Source organism: Salmo trutta, chromosome 21 (assembly GCF_901001165.1).
Source record: "Salmo trutta chromosome 21, fSalTru1.1, whole genome shotgun sequence".
Lineage (NCBI taxonomy): Eukaryota > Metazoa > Chordata > Actinopteri > Salmoniformes > Salmonidae > Salmo > Salmo trutta.
The window spans coordinates 49658805-49678157 of NC_042977.1; the positions used below are offsets into that span (position 1 = coordinate 49658805).

The 19353-nt window shown below is 47.0% G+C and overlaps 1 protein-coding gene across 1 annotated transcript in view; it reads right to left on the minus strand.

Moving 5' to 3' along the window:
- LOC115157618 (poly(U)-specific endoribonuclease-C) overlaps positions 1–10449 on the minus strand; it is a 15190-nt gene extending 4741 nt beyond the window's left edge. The window contains exons 1-5 of the mRNA XM_029706017.1: positions 10309–10449; positions 5117–5216; positions 1423–1534; positions 909–1030; positions 277–389 (exon numbers count right to left, since the gene is read on the minus strand). Of these exons, the coding sequence (XP_029561877.1) occupies positions 277–389; positions 909–1030; positions 1423–1534; positions 5117–5216; positions 10309–10319 (458 nt within the window). The 5' untranslated portion in view covers positions 10320–10449. The remainder of the gene's footprint in view (positions 1–276; positions 390–908; positions 1031–1422; positions 1535–5116; positions 5217–10308) is intronic.
- Between the last annotated feature and the right edge of the window lie 8904 nt (positions 10450–19353).

The window sequence follows — 19353 nt, forward strand, 5'->3', positions numbered from 1 at the left end:
TCTCTCTCTCTCTCTCTCTGCGTGTCTCTCTCTCTCTCTCTCTCTGCGTGTCTCTCTCTCTCTCTCTGCGTGTCTCTCTCTCTGCGTGTCTCTCTCTCTGCGTGTCTCTCTCTCTGCGTGTCTCTCTCTCTGCGTCTCTCTCTCTCTGCGTGTCTCTCTCTCTGCGTGTCTCTCTCTCTCTGTCTCTTTCACACACATACAGGTACAACTAAAACAAGCTCAAACTCCTCACGTGTATGCTGGCATAATAAATGTGAATTCCCCTCCACCACTCACCCTCCACTCCGGTCTCGGTGATAGAGTCTGAACCACATGTCATAGAGCTGTTTCTTGAACTGCTGCTGGTCTGACGGGGACCGACCCTTACTCACCAGGTACTTGTGGGCACACTGACACACACACACACACACACACACACACACACACACACACACACACACACACACACACACACACACCAGGATTAGACAGACACATCAGTACACATTGCTTTGTGTGTTGTGGAGTCCACACCTGAGACAAAGTAACAAGACAAAACATATGTCCACAATGACAGAACACCATCTGACTAACTCATGTAGGATAAGGTCCTGTCTCCAGGACAGACAGGATAAGGTCCTGTCTCCAGGACAGACAGGATAAGGTCCTGTCTCCAGGAGTCCTGTCTCCAGAACAGACAGGTTAAGGTCCTGTCTCCAGAACAGACAGGATAAGGTCCTGTCTCCAGGAGTCTCCAGAACAGACAGGTTAAGGTCCTGTCTCCAGAACAGACAGGTTAAGGTCCTGTCTCCATGACGACAGAACATAGCTATGTGCTCAACCAAGCGATAAGGAGTAGACTATAACCCCCACTTTTACCTGTGGGCACAGTGAGAGACAGATCTCTCACACACACACACACACACTACCTTCATGACCTCGGTCTCCAGAATGGCATTGAGGAAGAGATCGTTCTCCATCAGTTCCTCGGAGGTGACGGTCTCCGACACGCCTGTAGACATCTCATAGTTGTCCAGGAGACGCATGAACACTGCACACAAGGAACATATATCCCTCTGAAGAATGCTTTGTGAAATACTGGCTATGCCTTCAATAACAGGAAGAGAGGAGAGGAGGTAGAGAGGATATGCCTTCAATAACAGGAAGAGAGGAGGTAGAGAGGATATGCCTTCAATAACAGGAAGAGAGGAGGTAGAGAGGATATGCCTTCAATAACAGGAAGAGAGGAGGTAGAGAGGATATGCCTTCAATAACAGGAAGAGAGGAGGTAGAGAGGATATGCCTTCAATAACAGGAAGAGAGGAGGTAGAGAGGATATGCCTTCAATAACAGGAAGAGAGGAGGTAGAGAGGATATGCCTTCAATAACAGGAAGAGAGGAGGTAGAGAGGGGGAAGGGAGAATGGAGGTAGAAAGGACTTACAGGCGTAGGTCTTGATGTTTTTCAGTTTGCCCTCGTTGACATAGGCGAACAGAGGAGCCCTAGCCATGTCTCTGGCAGTGTTACTACCCTGGGCCACGTAGCCTGCCTTTCCCTGGATAGACAAACATACTGTATGGAGAAGACGGTCACATCTCTAACAACACAATGAAAACTACTCTGTGGGCCTGAGCTCAACCCTGAATAAGCTAAGTTCCTTCCTGTTTTTATTTGGATCGCTAGCTCCCAGTCACTTGACCTGCCTCTCTAGGGGGGATTCAAACCAGAGTTACACCTAGATGCAACTTCATTAACCTCTCTACGGGGGATTCAGACCAGAGTTATACCTAGATGCAACTTCATTAACCTCTCTACGGGGGGATTCAGACCAGAGTTACACCTAGATGCAACTTCATTAACCTCTCTACGGGGGATTCAGACCAGAGTTACACCTAGATGCAACTTCATTAACCTCTCTACGGGGGGATTCAGACCAGAGTTACACCTAGATGCAACTTCATTAACCTCTCTACGGGGGGATTCAGACCAGAGTTACACCTAGATGCAACTTCATTAACCTCTCTACGGGGGATTCAGACCAGAGTTATACCTAGATGCAACTTCATTAACCTCTCTAGGGGGGATTCAGACCAGAGTTATACCTAGATGCAACTTCATTAACCTCTCTATGGGGGGATTCAGACCAGAGTTATACCTAGATGCAACTTCATTAACCTCTCTACGGGGATTCAGACCAGAGTTACACCTAGATGCAACTTCATTAACCTCTCTACGGGGATTCAGACCAGAGTTACACCTAGATGCAACTTCATTAACCTCTCTACGGGGATTCAGACCAGAGTTACACCTAGATGCAACTTCATTAACCTCTCTACGGGGGGATTCAGACCCGAGTTACACCTAGATGCAACTTCATTAACCTCTCTACGGGGGGATTCAGACCAGAGTTATACCTAGATGCAACTTCATTAACCTCTCTACGGGGGGATTCAGACCAGAGTTACACCTAGATGCAACTTCATTAACCTCTCTACGGGGGGATTCAGACCAGAGTTACACCTAGATGCAACTTCATTAACCTCTCTACGGGGGGATTCAGACCAGAGTTACACCTAGATGCAACTTCATTAACCTCTCTACGGGGGGATTCAGACCAGAGTTACACCTAGATGCAACTTCATTAACCTCTCTACGGGGGATTCAGACCAGAGTTACACCTAGATGCAACTTCATTAACCTCTCTATGGGGATTCAGACCAGAGTTACACCTACATGCAACTTCATTAACCTCTCTACGGGGGGATTCAAACCAGAGTTACACCTACATGCAACTTCATTAACCTCTCTACGGGGGATTCAGACCAGAGTTACACCTACATGCAACTTCATTAACCTCTCTACGGGGATTCAGACCAGAGTTACACCTAGATGCAACTTCATTAACCTCTCAATGGGTATTCTGACCTTGAACTGAAGCATGGGGAAACGCATGTGCCTACCAGGTATTCATTTGGAATTAATGAATTACAGATCTCTTGCATGTAGTCATCACAAACCTGATGTTTTTAAAGAGAGTGTGTACCATTTTCAAACATAACGCATCTCAAAAAGGAAAAATAGTGCTTTTGTACAATGTAATAAACCTAATATTTCACAAATTAATTTGAGCTTTTATAATAAAACATGTGTATTTACAGTGTTACAAAAGATTGTCTGGACCTCTTTAAAGTCAGGCAGATGACATCGTTACACTCTTTCTGTTTACAAAGCCCCGCTCCACAAACGTCCAACTTCCCTAAACGTCACCGGTTAGATTTAAAATGACAAGTTATCAAACCCCTTCACAGGGTTGGTTAACTCTGGAGACTCCTCTAGTTTCTAGAGAGTTAGGTAGATCAGCCTTTCATTTCCTTACGTGTGGAATGATCTACAATTCATTTTTTTTTAAATGGAGGAATTGGTGCCTCTAGGGCGTTGCAGACGGTTGTCAGGGGAACCCTCTAGGGCGTTGCAGACGGTTGTCAGGGGACCCTCTAGGGCGTTGCAGACGGTTGTCAGGGGACCCTCTAGGGCGTTGCAGACGGTTGTCAGGGGACCCTCTAGGGCGTTGCAGACGGTTGTCAGGGGAACCCTCTAGGGCGTTGCAGACGGTTGTCAGGGGAACCCTCTAGGGCGTTGCAGACGGTTGTCAGGGGAACCCTCTAGGGCGTTGCAGACGGTTGTCAGGGGAACCCTCTAGGGCGTTGCAGACGGTTGTCAGGGGAACCCTCTAGGGCGTTGCAGACGGTTGTCAGGGGAACCCTCTAGGGCGTTGCAGACGGTTGTCAGGGGGACCCTCTAGGGCGTTTCAGATGGTTGTCAGGGGAACCCTCTAGGGCGTTGCAGACGGTTGTCAGGGGAACCCTCTAGGGCGTTTCAGATGGTTGTCAGGGGAACCCTCTAGGGCGTTGCAGACGGTTGTCAGGGGAACCCTCTAGGGCGTTTCAGATGGTTGTCAGGGGAACCCTCTAGGGCGTTGCAGACGGTTGTCAGGGGAACCCTCTAGGGCGTTGCAGACGGTTGTCAGGGGGACCCTCTAGGGCGTTTCAGATGGTTGTCAGGGGAACCCTCTAGGGCGTTGCAGACGGTTGTCAGGGGAACCCTCTAGGGCGTTTCAGATGGTTGTCAGGGGAACCCTCTAGGGCGTTTGCAGACGGTTGTCAGGGGAACCCTCTAGGGCGTTTCAGATGGTTGTCAGGGGAACCCTCTAGGGCGTTGCAGACGGTTGTCAGGGGAACCCTCTAGGGCGTTTCAGATGGTTGTCAGGGGAACCCTCTAGGGCGTTTCAGATGGTTGTCAGGGGAACCCTCTAGGGCGTTTCAGACGGTTGTCAGGGGACCTTTTTCCTGAAGTATGCATCTTATTTTTATGATTGTGTTTCGTTTTTTGTGTATTGTTGTGTAGTTTAATATGTTTAGTGTATTTTGATGTGTATTGTGGTGCTATACAGGGTTCATCTGGAAAAGAGACCTCGGTCTCGGGCATTGACTCCCTGACTAAATAAAGGATCAATCCAAATTGTTTCTAGGGCACAACATGTCCTTCAAAAGTAACTAGAATTCATATAGGCCCAATATAGGCTGCATCTCAACCAACTAAAAAAAATATTTTCTGGTGCTCCTAAATTTCATGTTGTGCTCCTCAATTTCATCTCGTGCTCCTCAATTTCATCTCGTGCTCCTCAATTTCATCTCGTGCTCCTCAATTTCATCTCGTGCTCCTCAATTTCATCTCGTGCTCCTCAATTCTAATTAAAAAAGGTACACCATATTTAAAGGGATGGCTTTAGATCAAAGTACTGAAAAACCCCCAGTTAACAAAAACCAAGTGGGAGGGTTTTCAGTGGTTTCATTAAATGTGTGCATAAGGTAACCATTCCTATAGAGATGGTTGATCACCTGCACAAGTTAAGTCTGAATACCAAATACTGAGAAGAGCTTAAATCAAAACACGTAGGGAAAAAAATGTCCTAAGTCTGAATCGGGCCCCGAGGTGTGTATCCTGCTCCTAAGTCTGAATCGGGCCCCGAGGTGTTTCTCCTGCTGCTGGGTGGTGCCATTCTATCTCTACCAGAGTGCTTTGCAGATAGAGTCCCTTAACAAGCCAAGTAGTAGTAAGGTGACCCTGACATCCGTACCTGTAGGGAGATGGTGTAGTCAGTCCCAGGTTTGAGACGGTTTGTATCCCGACTCCACAGCTGGTTCAGAACCTCAGAGAGCTCGTGGTTCACACCTTGACTAATACACAGACAGGAAATAGACACATCGATATGAACTCAAATCTATATTTTCCCCATTGCAATGCAAGAAAAATACCCTTGCTACAGATAAAATGCCACAAAATAAAATTGTTGGGGGGGGGGGAACAAAAGCAGAGAGATACTGCTAGGGAGATCTATGTTCCATCTCTTTCCAGTAACCTACAGAGATCTATGTTCCATCTCTTTCCAGTAACCTACAGAGATCTATGTTCCATCTCTTTCCAGTAACCTACAGAGATCTATGTTCCATCTCTTTCCAGTAACTTACAGAGATCTATGTTCCATCTCTTTCCAGTAACCTACAGAGATCTATGTTCCATCTCTTTCCAGTAACCTACAGAGATCTATGTTCCATCTCTTTCCAGTAACCTACAGAGATCTATGTTCCATCTCTTTCCAGTAACCTACAGAGATCTATGTTCCATCTCTTTCCAGTAACCTACAGAGATCTATGTTCCATCTCTTTCCAGTAACCTACAGAGATCTATGTTCCATCTCTTTCCAGTAACCTACAGAGATCTATGTTCCATCTCTTTCCAGTAACCTACAGAGATCTATGTTCCATCTCTTTCCAGTAACCTACAGAGATCTATGTTCCATCTCTTTCCAGTAACCTACAGAGATCTATGTTCTATCTCTTTCCAGTAACCTACAGAGATCTATGTTCCATCTCTTTCCAGTAACCTACAGAGATCTATGTTCCATCTCTTTCCAGTAACCTACAGAGATCTATGTTCCATCTCTTTCCAGTAACCTACAGAGATCTATGTTCCATCTCTTTCCAGTAACCTACAGAGATCCATGTTCCATCTCTTTCCAGTAACCTACAGAGATCTATGTTGATACTCAGCTGGTGTCTCACTGCTATAACGGTAACCTAACATAGCAGGCGGCAAAAGAAAAGGGCTGAAACTCGAGGAGGAGTTGAGAGATGGAGTGTTGCCTTGTTAAATGTCCAAAACTGGAAAATCTGGTTGTTGGGGACTAGACAGAGGCTACTATAACAGAGATAATACCGCGGAGGTTTGATAAACCAATAACAGGAAATAAACATATCCACGGGCTAACAGCCCCATACAGTTACCTCTGTGGCCTTGACTTCCCTTAAAATAACAACATATGGGACATTTAAAAGTCACCATTCATTCTCATAGAAAGGACCAGTGCCCAGGAGTTTTTGATTCTGGGTGTTATTTTGGCCACCCCTAACCCTTCACCAGAGGACAGTCCCATAACCTCAGTGTCTTAAACAACCCAGATAGTACAGGGCATATGGTGAAATCGCTTGTGACAGGAAACTCCCCATCTACCAAATTATAACTACAGAATATCATTCAAATGTTGTACTATTGAAACATAGAGTTCCATTGATGCATCATGAGTTCCTCAGTAGAACAGCCAATGGGGCCAGACAGCAAACAGCCAACGGGGCCAGACAGCAAACAGCCAACGGGGCCAGACAGCAAACAGCCAACGGGGCCAGACAGCAAACAGCCAACGGGGCCAGACAGCGAACAGCCAACGGGACCAGACAGCAAACAGCCAACGGGGCCAGACAGCGAACAGCCAACGGGGCCAGACAGCGAACAGCCAACGGGGCCAGACAGCAAACAGCCAACGGGGCCAGACAGCGAACAGCCAACGGGGCCAGACAGCGAACAGCCAACGGGGCCAGACAGCGAACAGCCAACGGGGCCAGACAGCGAACAGCCAACGGGGCCAGACAGCGAACAGCCAACGGGGCCAGACAGCGAACAGCGAACGGGGCCAGACAGCGAACAGCCAACGGGGCCAGACAGCGAACAGCCAACGGGGCCAGACAGCAAACAGACAGCAAACAGCCAACGGGGCCAGACAGCAAACAGCCAACGGGCCAGACAGCAAACAGCCAACGGGCCAGACAGCAAACAGCCAACGGGGCCAGACAGCAAACAGCCAACGGGGCCAGACAGCGAACAGCCAACGGGGCCAGACAGCGAACAGCCAACGGGGCCAGACAGCGAACAGCCAACGGGGCCAGACAGCAAACAGCCAACGGGGCCAGACAGCAAACAGCCAACGGGGCCAGACAGCAAACAGCCAACGGGGCCAGACAGCAAATAGCCAATGGAGTCAGACAGCAAACAGCCAACGGGGCCAGACAGCAAACAGCCAACGGGGCCAGACAGCGAACAGCCAACGGGGCCAGACAGCAAACAGCCAACGGGGCCAGACAGCAAACAGCCAACGGGGCCAGACAGCAAACAGCCAACGGGGCCAGACAGCAAACAGCCAACGGGGCCAGACAGCAAACAGCCAACGGGGCCAGACAGCAAACAGCCAACGGGGCCAGACAGCAAACAGACAGCAAACAGCCAACGGGGCCAGACAGCAAACAGCCAACGGGGCCAGACAGCAAACAGCCAACGGGGCCAGACAGCGAACAGCCAACGGGGCCAGACAGCGAACAGCCAACGGGGCCAGACAGCGAACATCCAACGGGGCCAGACAGCGAACATCCAACGAGGCCAGACAGCGAACAGCCAACGGGGCCAGACAGCGAACAGCCAACGGGGCCAGACAGCGAACAGCCAACGGGGCCAGACAGCGAACAGCCAACGGGGCCAGACAGCAAACAGACAGCAAACAGCCAACGGGGCCAGACAGCAAACAGCCAACGGGCCAGACAGCAAACAGCCAACGGGCCAGACAGCAAACAGCCAACGGGGCCAGACAGCAAACAGCCAACGGGGCCAGACAGCGAACAGCCAACGGGGCCAGACAGCGAACAGCCAACGGGGCCAGACAGCGAACAGCCAACGGGGCCAGACAGCAAACAGCCAACGGGGCCAGACAGCAAACAGCCAACGGGGCCAGACAGCAAACAGCCAACGGGGCCAGACAGCAAATAGCCAATGGAGTCAGACAGCAAACAGCCAACGGGGCCAGACAGCAAACAGCCAACGGGGCCAGACAGCGAACAGCCAACGGGGCCAGACAGCAAACAGCCAACGGGGCCAGACAGCAAACAGCCAACGGGGCCAGACAGCAAACAGCCAACGGGGCCAGACAGCAAACAGCCAACGGGGCCAGACAGCAAACAGCCAACGGGGCCAGACAGCAAACAGCCAACGGGGCCAGACAGCGAACAGCCAACGGGGCCAGACAGCAAACAGACAGCAAACAGCCAACGGGGCCAGACAGCAAACAGCCAACGGGCCAGACAGCAAACAGCCAACGGGGCCAGACAGCAAACAGCCAACGGGGCCAGACAGCGAACAGCCAACGGGGCCAGACAGCGAACATCCAACGGGGCCAGACAGCGAACATCCAACGGGGCCAGACAGCGAACATCCAACGGGGCCAGACAGCGAACATCCAACGGGGCCAGACAGCGAACAGCCAACGGGGCCAGACAGCAAACAGCCAACGGGGCCAGACAGCGAACAGCCAACGGGGCCAGACAGCGAACAGCCAACGGGGTCAGACAGCAAACAGCCAACGGGGCCAGACAGCAAACAGCCAACGGGGCCAGACAGCAAATAGCCAACGGGGCCAGACAGCAAATAGCCAACGGGGCCAGACAGCGAACAGCCAACGGGGCCAGACAGCAAACAGCCAACGGAGCCAGACAGCGAACAGCCAACGAGGCCAGACAGCGAACAGCCAACGGGGCCAGACAGCGAACAGCCAACGAGGCCAGACAGCAAACAGCCAACGGGGCCAGACAGCAAACAGCCAACGGGGCCAGACAGCAAACAGCCAACGGGGCCAGACAGCGAACAGCCAACGGGGCCAGACAGCGAACAGCCAACGGGGCCAGACAGCAAACAGCCAACGGGGCCAGACAGCGAACAGCCAACGGGGCCAGACAGCGAACAGCCAACGGGGTCAGACAGCAAACAGCCAACGGGGCCAGACAGCAAACAGCCAACGGGGCCAGACAGCAAACAGCCAACGGGGCCAGACAGCGAACAGCCAAAGGGGTCAGACAGCTGTTGCTCAACTTTATCTGTTTTTTGTTGTTGTTGTTGTTGTGATGTTATATTTTTGCGTTTTGATCTTTAAATCAAAACATCGCTCGCTATGACTAATATGAATTATATAGTTGTAGATTAATTCAAATCAAACGTGCTTATTAATAGTCAGAATGTTGACCTTGCGTCTCCATATGTGAACTTCATGTAAATACAACTGGTTTTATATCTGGAACTGTCTTTGTTTGTATCTAATCAAAACTCTGTTGACATAATCAAGCCCTTTCGTTGATTATTCAGGAGGATGCGTCGACAGAAACCAAGACGGATCCGGATTAAAAACCACGTCGGTAGCAGCGGTTGACATGACGTTTCCATATGTAGACGTAAAGTCAATATTCAGCATTTTGTTCCTGCACTGAATGTCCGTCAACAGTTTTAGTTCAACAGGAGGAAATGAAATGTTCCGGTGTTAGTTTCACTAACGGGTCCCTTCAAAACAAAAACTGTCTAATTTCAAAAAGAAACATTTCCAAAGATTCAGGCTTCTATTTAAAGAGTCAATAACAGAAACCAACACAGTCATATCTGAACCTGTTGTTATTTTATTAAACTAGGCAAGTCAGTTAAGAACTAATTATTATTTATAATGACGACCTAGGAACAGTGGGTTAACTGCCTTATTCAGGGGCAGAACGACAGTTTTGTACCTTGTTAGTTTGGGGAACCGATCTGGCAACTACTAACCCACCGCTCTAACCACTAGGCTACCTGCCGTTATTTATCAGGAATCCATTTTACAACTAAAATAACAACCTTTGCACTTACATGTGCTGTAAGGTCTACACCTGCTGTATTCGGCGCATGTGACAAATCAAATTTGATTTACATTAGTCTACAACTATATAACTAATATTAGTCATTGCAGGCTATCTTTTGATTTAAAGATCAAACGCAAAAATATAACATCACAAAAAAAGATACAATTGAGCAATCAACATGCACTAAAACTATATATTTTTTTGTTGCCAAAAGTAAATCTATCATGATTTGCGATGGATCACTGTAATTCTACAACATGTATGCGATAATTTAGCCTAGAATGTAACTCACCTTCGTGCCATAGTTAGTTCTTCAGTGAGTAAAGTAACTTCCGACCTCGCATCCCTTCCTCAGCAATAAACAGTTTGCATGAAGACGGTTATCTGAGCTGTCTGCCAAAAAGCCCCTGTGGGGTTTGTCCAATAACATGACAGGAAGATCAACCGCGTCTGGGCGGGGCGTGGGGGCGGGGCGTCTGGGCGGGGCGTGGGGGCGGGACGTCTGGGCGGGGCGGGGCGTGAGGGCGTGATGTCTGGGCGGGGCGTGGGGCGGGGCTTGCACATTTTACACCATTCCATTGGTCCTGAAGTGAAATCTCCATCTTCCCTGTGCACCAGGTATTGGGGGAATTTGATTATGCTGATCCGCGGGGAAAGAAACGGTGAGGGAGGAGCACCTTTCAAAGCAAACAGTCATCTGCACTGCTCATGTTATCAACAAGGCATGGTGCATTTTTCAGCAACAAATATAACTTCTCTTTTACATAAAATACATATTTTTTATTTCAAACTAGTGTTCCTTTGGAAAGCAGATAAAGCATTTTTATCAAAAGTAATGACTTTAGCGTGACAACAGAATCCTACTCATTAGTCCACGTGCTTAATTACGACACTTTTGTGTTGAACCGACTTTTGTTTCGAGACGACTTCACCGTGGGCTTTGAATGGGACACCTGGCTCAACCGAATCCGCTCCCTGCAGAACGGATAGGCCTGATCACGTGACACCGTTCGGATAGAGGAGAAACGGCTGTTTCATTTATTTAATTTCACCTTTATTTGTGAGAGGAGATGCTCTCCGCTTTAACAGCAGGTACAAATCAATTCAATTCAAGGGCTTTATTGGCATGGGAAACATGTTTACATTGCCAAAGCAAGTGAAATAGATAAACAAAAGTGAAAGTAAACAATACAAAATGAACAGTAAACATTACACTCACAAAAAATCCAAAGGAATAGAGACATTTAAAATGTCATATTATTTCTATATACAGTGTTGTAACAATGTGCAAATGGTTAAAGTACAAAATGGAAAATAAATCAATTTTACAATGGTGTTTGTTCTTCACTGGTTGCCCTTTTCTTGAGGCAACAGTTCACAAATATTGCTGCTGTGATGCACACTATGGTATTTCACCCAGTAGATATGGGAGTTTATCAAAATTGGGTTTGTTTTCAAATTCTTTGTGGATCTGTGTAATCTGAGGGAAATATGTGTCTCTAATATGGTCATACATTTGGCAGGAGGTTAGGAAGTGCAGCTCAGTAAGATTTCCTTAATTTTGAGTTAGTCGCGGTGGTCAGTTATTCTGCCACTGTGGACTCTCTGTTTAAGGCCAAATAACATTCTAGTTTGCTCTGTTTTTTTGGTTAATTCTTTCCAATGTGTCAAGTAATTATCTTTTTGTTTTCTCATGATTTGGTTGGGTCTAATTGTGTTGCTGTCCTGGGGCTCTGTGGGGTCTGTTTGTGTTTGTGAACAGAGCCCCAGGACCAGTTTGCTTAGGGGACTCTTCTCCAGGTTCATCTCTCTGTAGGTGATGGCTTTGTTATGGAAGGTTTGGGAATCGCTTCCTTTTAGGTGGTTGTAGAATTTAACGGCTCTTTTCTGGATTTTGACAATTAGCGGGTATCGGCCTAATTCTGCTCTGCATGCATTATTTGGTGTTTTACATTGTACATAGAGTCTCAATTTGGTGTTTGTCCCATTTTGTGAATTCGTGTTTGGTGAGCGGACCCCAGACCTCACAACCATAAAGGGCAATGGGTTCAATAACTGATTCAAGTATTTTTAGCCAGATCCTAATTGGTATGTTGAAATTTATGTTCCTTTTGATGGTGTAGAATGCCCTTCTTGCCTTGTCTTTCAGATCGTTCACAGCTTTGTGGAAGTTACCTGTGGCGCTGATGTTTAGGCCGAGGTATGTATAGTTTGTGTGCTCTAGGGCAGGTATTCCCCCACAGGGGTACGCACAATAAAAATATGATTCACATTTATTTTTTAAAACAACATATTTTTTTGTATTTTTTTTATTAAAACAGGTATTCTTCTTCACATTTATAGCTGATTGACCAGTGTCTGCAGCCTGTTAGCATGATGCATTCTGGGCGTTTTAAGGAGACGAGGAGCAGCTATTCTTGGTGCTGTGTGTGTGTGTGTGTGTGTCCGTCCGTAAAGCATGCTGCTATTGTAGGAGAAAATTCATGACTATGGGTGATTTTCCAGTATCTAGACTGTTCTCCCAGAAGTACTAAGCAGAATCAACATAAGGTTAATTAATAGACAAGCAGAATAAAGGCTGAGCTCAGGTGAATGAACAGAGCTGGATCAACATGGAGTTAATCACTAGACATGTAAAAACAAGAACGTAAGCAGGAAATGTATGTCTGTGCTGTTATTGGCCTGAGGGAGTCGTTACCTGGTCCTGTGACTAGCTTTAGGGCATGTAGTTGTATTGTATACAGTTGAAGTCGGAAGTTTACATACACTTAGGTTGGAGTCATTAAAACTCGTTTTTCAACCACTCCACACATTTCTTGTTAAATCAAATCAACTCAAATCAAATTTATTTATATAGCCCTTCGTACATCAGCTGAAATCTCAAAGTGCTGTACAGAAACCCAGCCTAAAACCCCAAACAGCAAGCAATGCATGTGAAAGAAGCACGGTGGCTGGGAAAAACTCCCTAGGAAAAACTCCTGAGAAAGGCCAAAAACCTAGGAAGAAACCTAGAGAGGAACCAGGCTATGAGGGGTGGCCAGTCCTCTTCTGGCTGTGCCGGGTGGATATTATAACAGAACATGGTAAAGATGTTAAAATGTTCGTAAATGACCAGCATGGTCAAATAATAATAATCATAGTAGTTGTCGAGGGTGCAACAAGCACGTCCGGTGAACAGGTCAGGGTTCCGTAGCCGCAGGCAGAACAGTTGAAACTGGAGCAGCAGCATGGCCAGGTGGACTGGGGACAGCAAGGAGTCATCATGCCAGGTAGTCCTGAGGCATGGTCCTAGGGCTCAGGTCCTCCGAGAGAAAGAAAGAAAGAAAGAGAGAATTAGAGAGAGCATATTTACATTCACACAGGACACCGAATAAGACAAGAGAATACTCCAGATGTAACAGACTGACCCTAGCCCCCCGACACATAAACTACTGCAGCATAAATACTGGAGGCTGAGACAGGAGGGATCAGAAGACACTGTGGCCCCATCCAATGATACCCCCGGACAGGGCCAAACAGGCAGGATATAACTCCACCCACTTTGCCAAAGCACAGCCCCCACACCACTAGAGGGATATCTACAACCACCAACTTACCGTCCGAAGACAAGGCCGAGTATAGCCCACAAAGATCTCCGCCACGGCACAACCCAAGGGGGGGCGCCAACCCAGACAGGAAGACCACGTCAGTGGCTCAACCTACTCAAGTGACGCACCCCTCCCATGGACGGCATGGAAGAACACCAGTAAGTCAGTGACTCAGCCCCTGTAAAAGGGTTAGAGGCAGAGAATCCCAGTGGGAAGAGGGGAACCGACAAGGCAGAGACAGCAAGGGCGGTTCGTTGCTCCAGCCTTTCCGTTCACCTTCACACTCCTGGGCCAGACTATACTTAATCATAGGACCTACTGAAGAGATAAGTCTTCAGTAAAGACTTAAAGGTTGAGACTGAGTCTGCGTCTCTCACATGGGTAGGCAGACCATTCCATAAAAATGGAGCTCTATAGGAGAAAGCCCTACCTCCAGCCGTTTGCTTAGAAATTCTAGGGACAATTAGGAGGCCTGCGTCTTGTGACCATAGCGTACGTGTAGGTATGTACGGCAGGACCAAATCGGAAAGATAGGTAGGAGCAAGCCCATGTAATGCTTTGTAGGTTAGCAGTAAAACCTTGAAATCAGCCCTTGCCTTAACAGGAAGCCAGTGTAGGGAGGCTAGCACTGGAGTAATATGATCACATTTTTTGGTTCTAGTCAGGATTCTAGCAGCCGTATTTAGCACTAACTGAAGTTTGTTTAGTGCTTTATCCGGGTAGCCGGAAAGTAGAGCATTGCAGTAGTCGAGCCTAGAAGTAACAAAAGCATGGATTAATTTTTCTGCGTCATTTTTGGACAGAAAGTTTCTGATTTTTGCAATGTTACGTAGATGGAAAAAAGCTGTCCTTGAAGCAGTCTTGATATGTTCTTCAAAAGAGAGATCAGGGTCCAGAGTAACGCCGAGGTCCTTCACAGTTTTATTTGAGACGACTGTACAACCATCCAGATTAATTGTCAGATTCAACAGAAGATCTCTTTGTTTCTTGGGACCTAGAACAAGCATCTCTGTTTTGTCCGAGTTTAAAAGTAGAACATTTAAAAGTAGAAAAAAGTAGAAAAAGTAGAAAAAAGTAGAAAAAAGTTAACAAACTATAGTTTTGGCAAGTCGGTTAGGACATCTACTTTGTTCATGACACAAGTAATTTTTCCAACAATTGTTTACAGACAGAATATTTCACTTATAATTCACTGTATCACAATTCCAGTGGGTCAGAAGTTTACATACACTAAGTTGACTGTGCCTTTAAACAGCTTGGAAAATTCCAGAAAATGATGTCATGGCTTTAGAAGCTTCTGATAGGCTAATTGACATCATTTGAGTCAATTGGAAGTGTACCTGTGGATGTATTTCAAGGCCTACTTTCAAACTCAGTGCCTCTTTGCTTGACATCATGGGAAAATCAAAAAGAAATCAGCCAAGACCTCAGAAAAAAATTGTAGACCTCCACATGTCTGGTTCATCTTTGGGAACAATTTTCAAACGTCTGAAGATACCATGTTCATCTGTACAAACAATAATAAGCAAGTATAAACACCATGGGACAACGCAGCCGTCATACCGCTCAGGAAGGAGACGCATTCGTACTTTGGTGCGAAAAGTGCAAATCAATCCCAGAACAACAGCAAAGAACCTTGTGAAGATGCTGGAGGAAATAGGTACAAAAGTATCTATATCCACAGTAAAACGAGTCCTATATCGACATAACCTGAAAGGCCGCTCAGCAAGGAAGAAGCCACTGCTCCAAAACCTCCATTAAAAAAAGCCAGACTACGGTTTGTAACTGCACATGGGGACAAAGATCGTACTTTTTGGAGAAATGTCCTCTGGTCTGATGAACAAAAATAGAACTGTTTGGCCATAATGACCATTGTTATGTTTGGAGGAAAAATGGGGAGGCTTGCAAGCTGAAGAACACCATCCCAACCATGAAGCAGAGGGGGGAGGGAGGGAGGGAGGGAGGGAGGGAGGGAGGGGGAGAGAAAGAGACCAATGCTCCAGGCAGGGGGAGGCAGTATGGCCAGACACAAACTGTATCAAGCTTCATTGGGAATCTATACAGACCGCTAGTCAATTCCTGTTTCCCAAAACCCTTATTGCAACATGAGTTGAATAAGACGTTATCATATGTTTTCTTTAACGGGACACGTGACACGTCCACCGTTATGTTTGCTGATGAAGCAAAGTGTGAAATAAACATATTGACACTGTTTGACATTGTTGACCTACTGACAACAGTAAGGAATTTACATTATCAAGATCCTAAGACCTGATATCTGACCTAAATACACCTCCACCTTGTTGTTTGCTGATGCAGCAACTTTCAGGTTTGAACTAAAAAGACACTGGACTGGTGACCTCCATCTTGACCAGTGAGAATACAGCGACACATCAGGACTGGTGACCTCCATCTTGACCAGTGAGAATACAGAGACACATCAGGACCGGTGACCTCCATCTTGACCAGTGAGAATACAGAGACACATCAGGACTGGTGACCTCCATCTTGACCAGTGAGAATACAGAGACACATCAGGACCGGTGACCTCCATCTTGACCAGTGAGAAAACAGAGACACATCAGCGGTTATGTTTAGTAGGTACAAAACGGGAGATAACATTTTTTTTAAATGAAGTGAAACAGTAACCTGGTCCTAATCTCGTGTTGCCATACCAACGTCACATCATTGTCACGCCTCCCTTGGAGGTCTTGGAGAACGTTGCATTGTAAAAACAGTTTGAATGGTCTGCTGGTTCCCAGCGACAAGATTTTGATTGGATGTTACATTTCAAACCTCCCCCACACGTACCCATTGAAGTGGGTGGTACGAGTTATGTTTGTCACTGTTTTCTGACCGGGCAGGATAGTTTTTGTAGGAAGTTTTTCCGTATGCTAGCTAGTTGGCAACATTGCAGAAAATGGAAGAAAACCTGGAGGAAAAAGGTCCTTGTGTTTATCAGAAGTGTGCTCTATACAAAAAAATAGACATTCGTCAAGATATTCTGATGGAGTTTGAATTTCCCGGCCGTTGCTGTCACTGTCAAGCCGAACATGTTCTGTTACAAAACGGTTTGCTACATTGTGTCCTACTGAACACGACCCCGGAGAGACAGACAGCAATACAGTATGTGAAGGGAGTAGGTTTGGGTGGTATACTGTATATACCAGGTGAAGGGAGCAGGTTTGGGTGATATACTGTATATACCAGGTGAAGGGAGTAGGTTTGGGTGGTATACTGTATATACCAGGTGAAGGGAGTAGGTTTGGGTGGTATACTGTATATACCAGGTGAAGGGAGCAGGTTTGGGTGGTATACTGTATATACCAGGTGAAGGGAGTAGGTTTGGGTGGTATACTGTATATACCAGGTGAAGGGAGTAAGTTTGGGTGGTATACTGTATATACCAGGTGAAGGGAGCAGGTTTGGGTGGTACTGTATATACCAGGTGAAGGGAGTAGGTTTGGGTGGTATACTGTGTATACCAGGTGAAGGGAGCAGGTTTGGGTGGTATACTGTATAAACCAGGTGAAGGGAATAGATTTGGGTGGTATACTGTGTATACCAGGTTTTGGTGGTATACTGTGTATACCAGGTGAAGGGAGCAGGTTTGGGTGGTATACTGTGTATACCAGGTGAAGGGAGCAGGTTTGGGTGGTATACTGTATATACCAGGTGAAGGGAGCAGGTTTGGGTGGTATACTGTATATACCAGGTGAAGGGAGTAGGTTTGGGTGGTATACTGTATATACCAGGTGAAGGGAGCAGGTTTGGGTGGTATACTGTGTATACCAGGTGAAGGGAGTATTTCCTTGCGTTTTTTTTCTCCTCCCCCCTCTTCTCTGAGCAGAGCAGGCCCGTTGCCCTAGCGACTCGACACACAGTGTGTACACATGCTGTTCCAGAGCCTGTTACAGTTCTTCCTTCAGACAAGCATGCATCCAAAACTTTGTTCATTTGCACAATGTCTCTCCTTCACATTCGCTTGTAAATGTCTAAACTCACCAACAATGACATTCGGTTGCTCCTACCTACCTTTATGAGCTGGACTGCCTGTCTTTGCAATTCATTTATTTTTCTTTGCGCTCGTTTCCATATTTAGCCAGCAGCCTCCATGAAAATTTGCATTACTTGTGCAAATTTTGTTACCATGGAGAGAGAGGTGGAGAGGAAGACAGGATACAGAGAGAAGTAGACAGTGTGGGAGGTGTAGAGAGACACAGTGAGGGAGGTGTAGAGAGACACAGTGAGGGAGGTGTAGAGAGACACAGTGAGGGAGGTGTAGAGACACAGTGAGGGAGAGGTAGAGAGAAACAGTGTGGGAGGTGTAGAGACACAGTGAGGGATGTGTAGAGAGACACAGTGAGGGAGGTGTAGAGACACAGTGAGGGATGTGTAGAGACACAGTGAGGGAGGTGTAGAGACACAGTGAGGGAGATGTAGAGAGACACAGTGAGGGAGGTGTAGAGACACAGTGAGGGAGGTGTAGAGACACAGTGAGGGAGGTGTAGAGAGACACAGTGAGGGAGGTGTAGAGAGACACAGTGAGGGAGGTGTAGAGAGACACAGTGAGGGAGTAGTAGAGAGACAGTGAGGGAGGTGTAGAGAGACACAGTTAGGGAGGTGGAAAGACACAGTGAGGGAGGTGTAGAGACACAGTGAGAGAGATGTAGAGAGACACAGTTAGGGAGGTGGAAAGACACAGTGAGGGAGTAGTGAAGGCGTAGTCTCATGTTTTCTGGGTCTCTGTGTTTTTGGTTGGATAGGTTTCTCAATTTCTTTCTTAGGTTTTTTGCATTCTTCATCAAACCATTTGCCATTGTTGTTAATTTTCTTAGGTTGTCCGCTTGAAATTTTTTGATTTGATAAGGAAGCTGAGAGGTAAAATATACCGTTTAGGTTTTCTACAGCCAAGTTTACACCTTCACTATTACAGTGAAACATTTTGTCCAGGAAGTTGTCTAAAAGGGATTGAATTTGTTGTTGCCTAATTGTTTTTTGGTTTCCACACTACTTTCCTTCCATCTATAGCATTTCTTAATATTATTCAGCTCCTTTGGCTTTGGTGCCTCATGATTGAGCATAACTCTGTGATTTTGCTGTGATCTGATAGGGCTGTCAGTGGGCTGACTGTAAACGCTCTGAGAGACTCTGGGTTGAGGTCAGTGATAAAGTAGTCTACAGTACTACTGCCAAGAGATGAGATATAGGTGTACCTACCATAGGACTCCCCTCGAAGCCTACCATTGACTATGTACATACCCAGCATGCGACAGAGCTTCAGGAGTTATTGTTGGTTATGTTGTCGTAGTACCAATGTAACAGTTTTGTTTCCGTCCCTCTCCTCGCCCCAACCTGGGCTCGAACCAGGGACCCTCTGCACACATCAACAACTGACACCCCACGAAGCATCGTTACCCATCGCGCCACAAAAGCTGCAGCCCTTGCAACACAAGGGGAACAACTACTTCAAGGTCTCAGAGCGAGTTACGTCACCGATTGAAACGCTATTAGCGCGCACCCCGCTAACTAGCTAGCTGTTTCACACCGGTTACACCTAGGGGGGCTTATGGGGGAGAGAATGCGGTCACCTCCAGGTAGGTGTTTGTCCCCCTGTGTGCTGAGGGTGTCAGGTTCTTGTCCAGTTCTGGTATTTAGGTCGCCACAGACTAGTACATGTCCCTGGGCCTGGAAATTATCGATCTCCCCCTCTAGGATGGAGAAGCTGTCTTCATTAAAGTATGGGGATT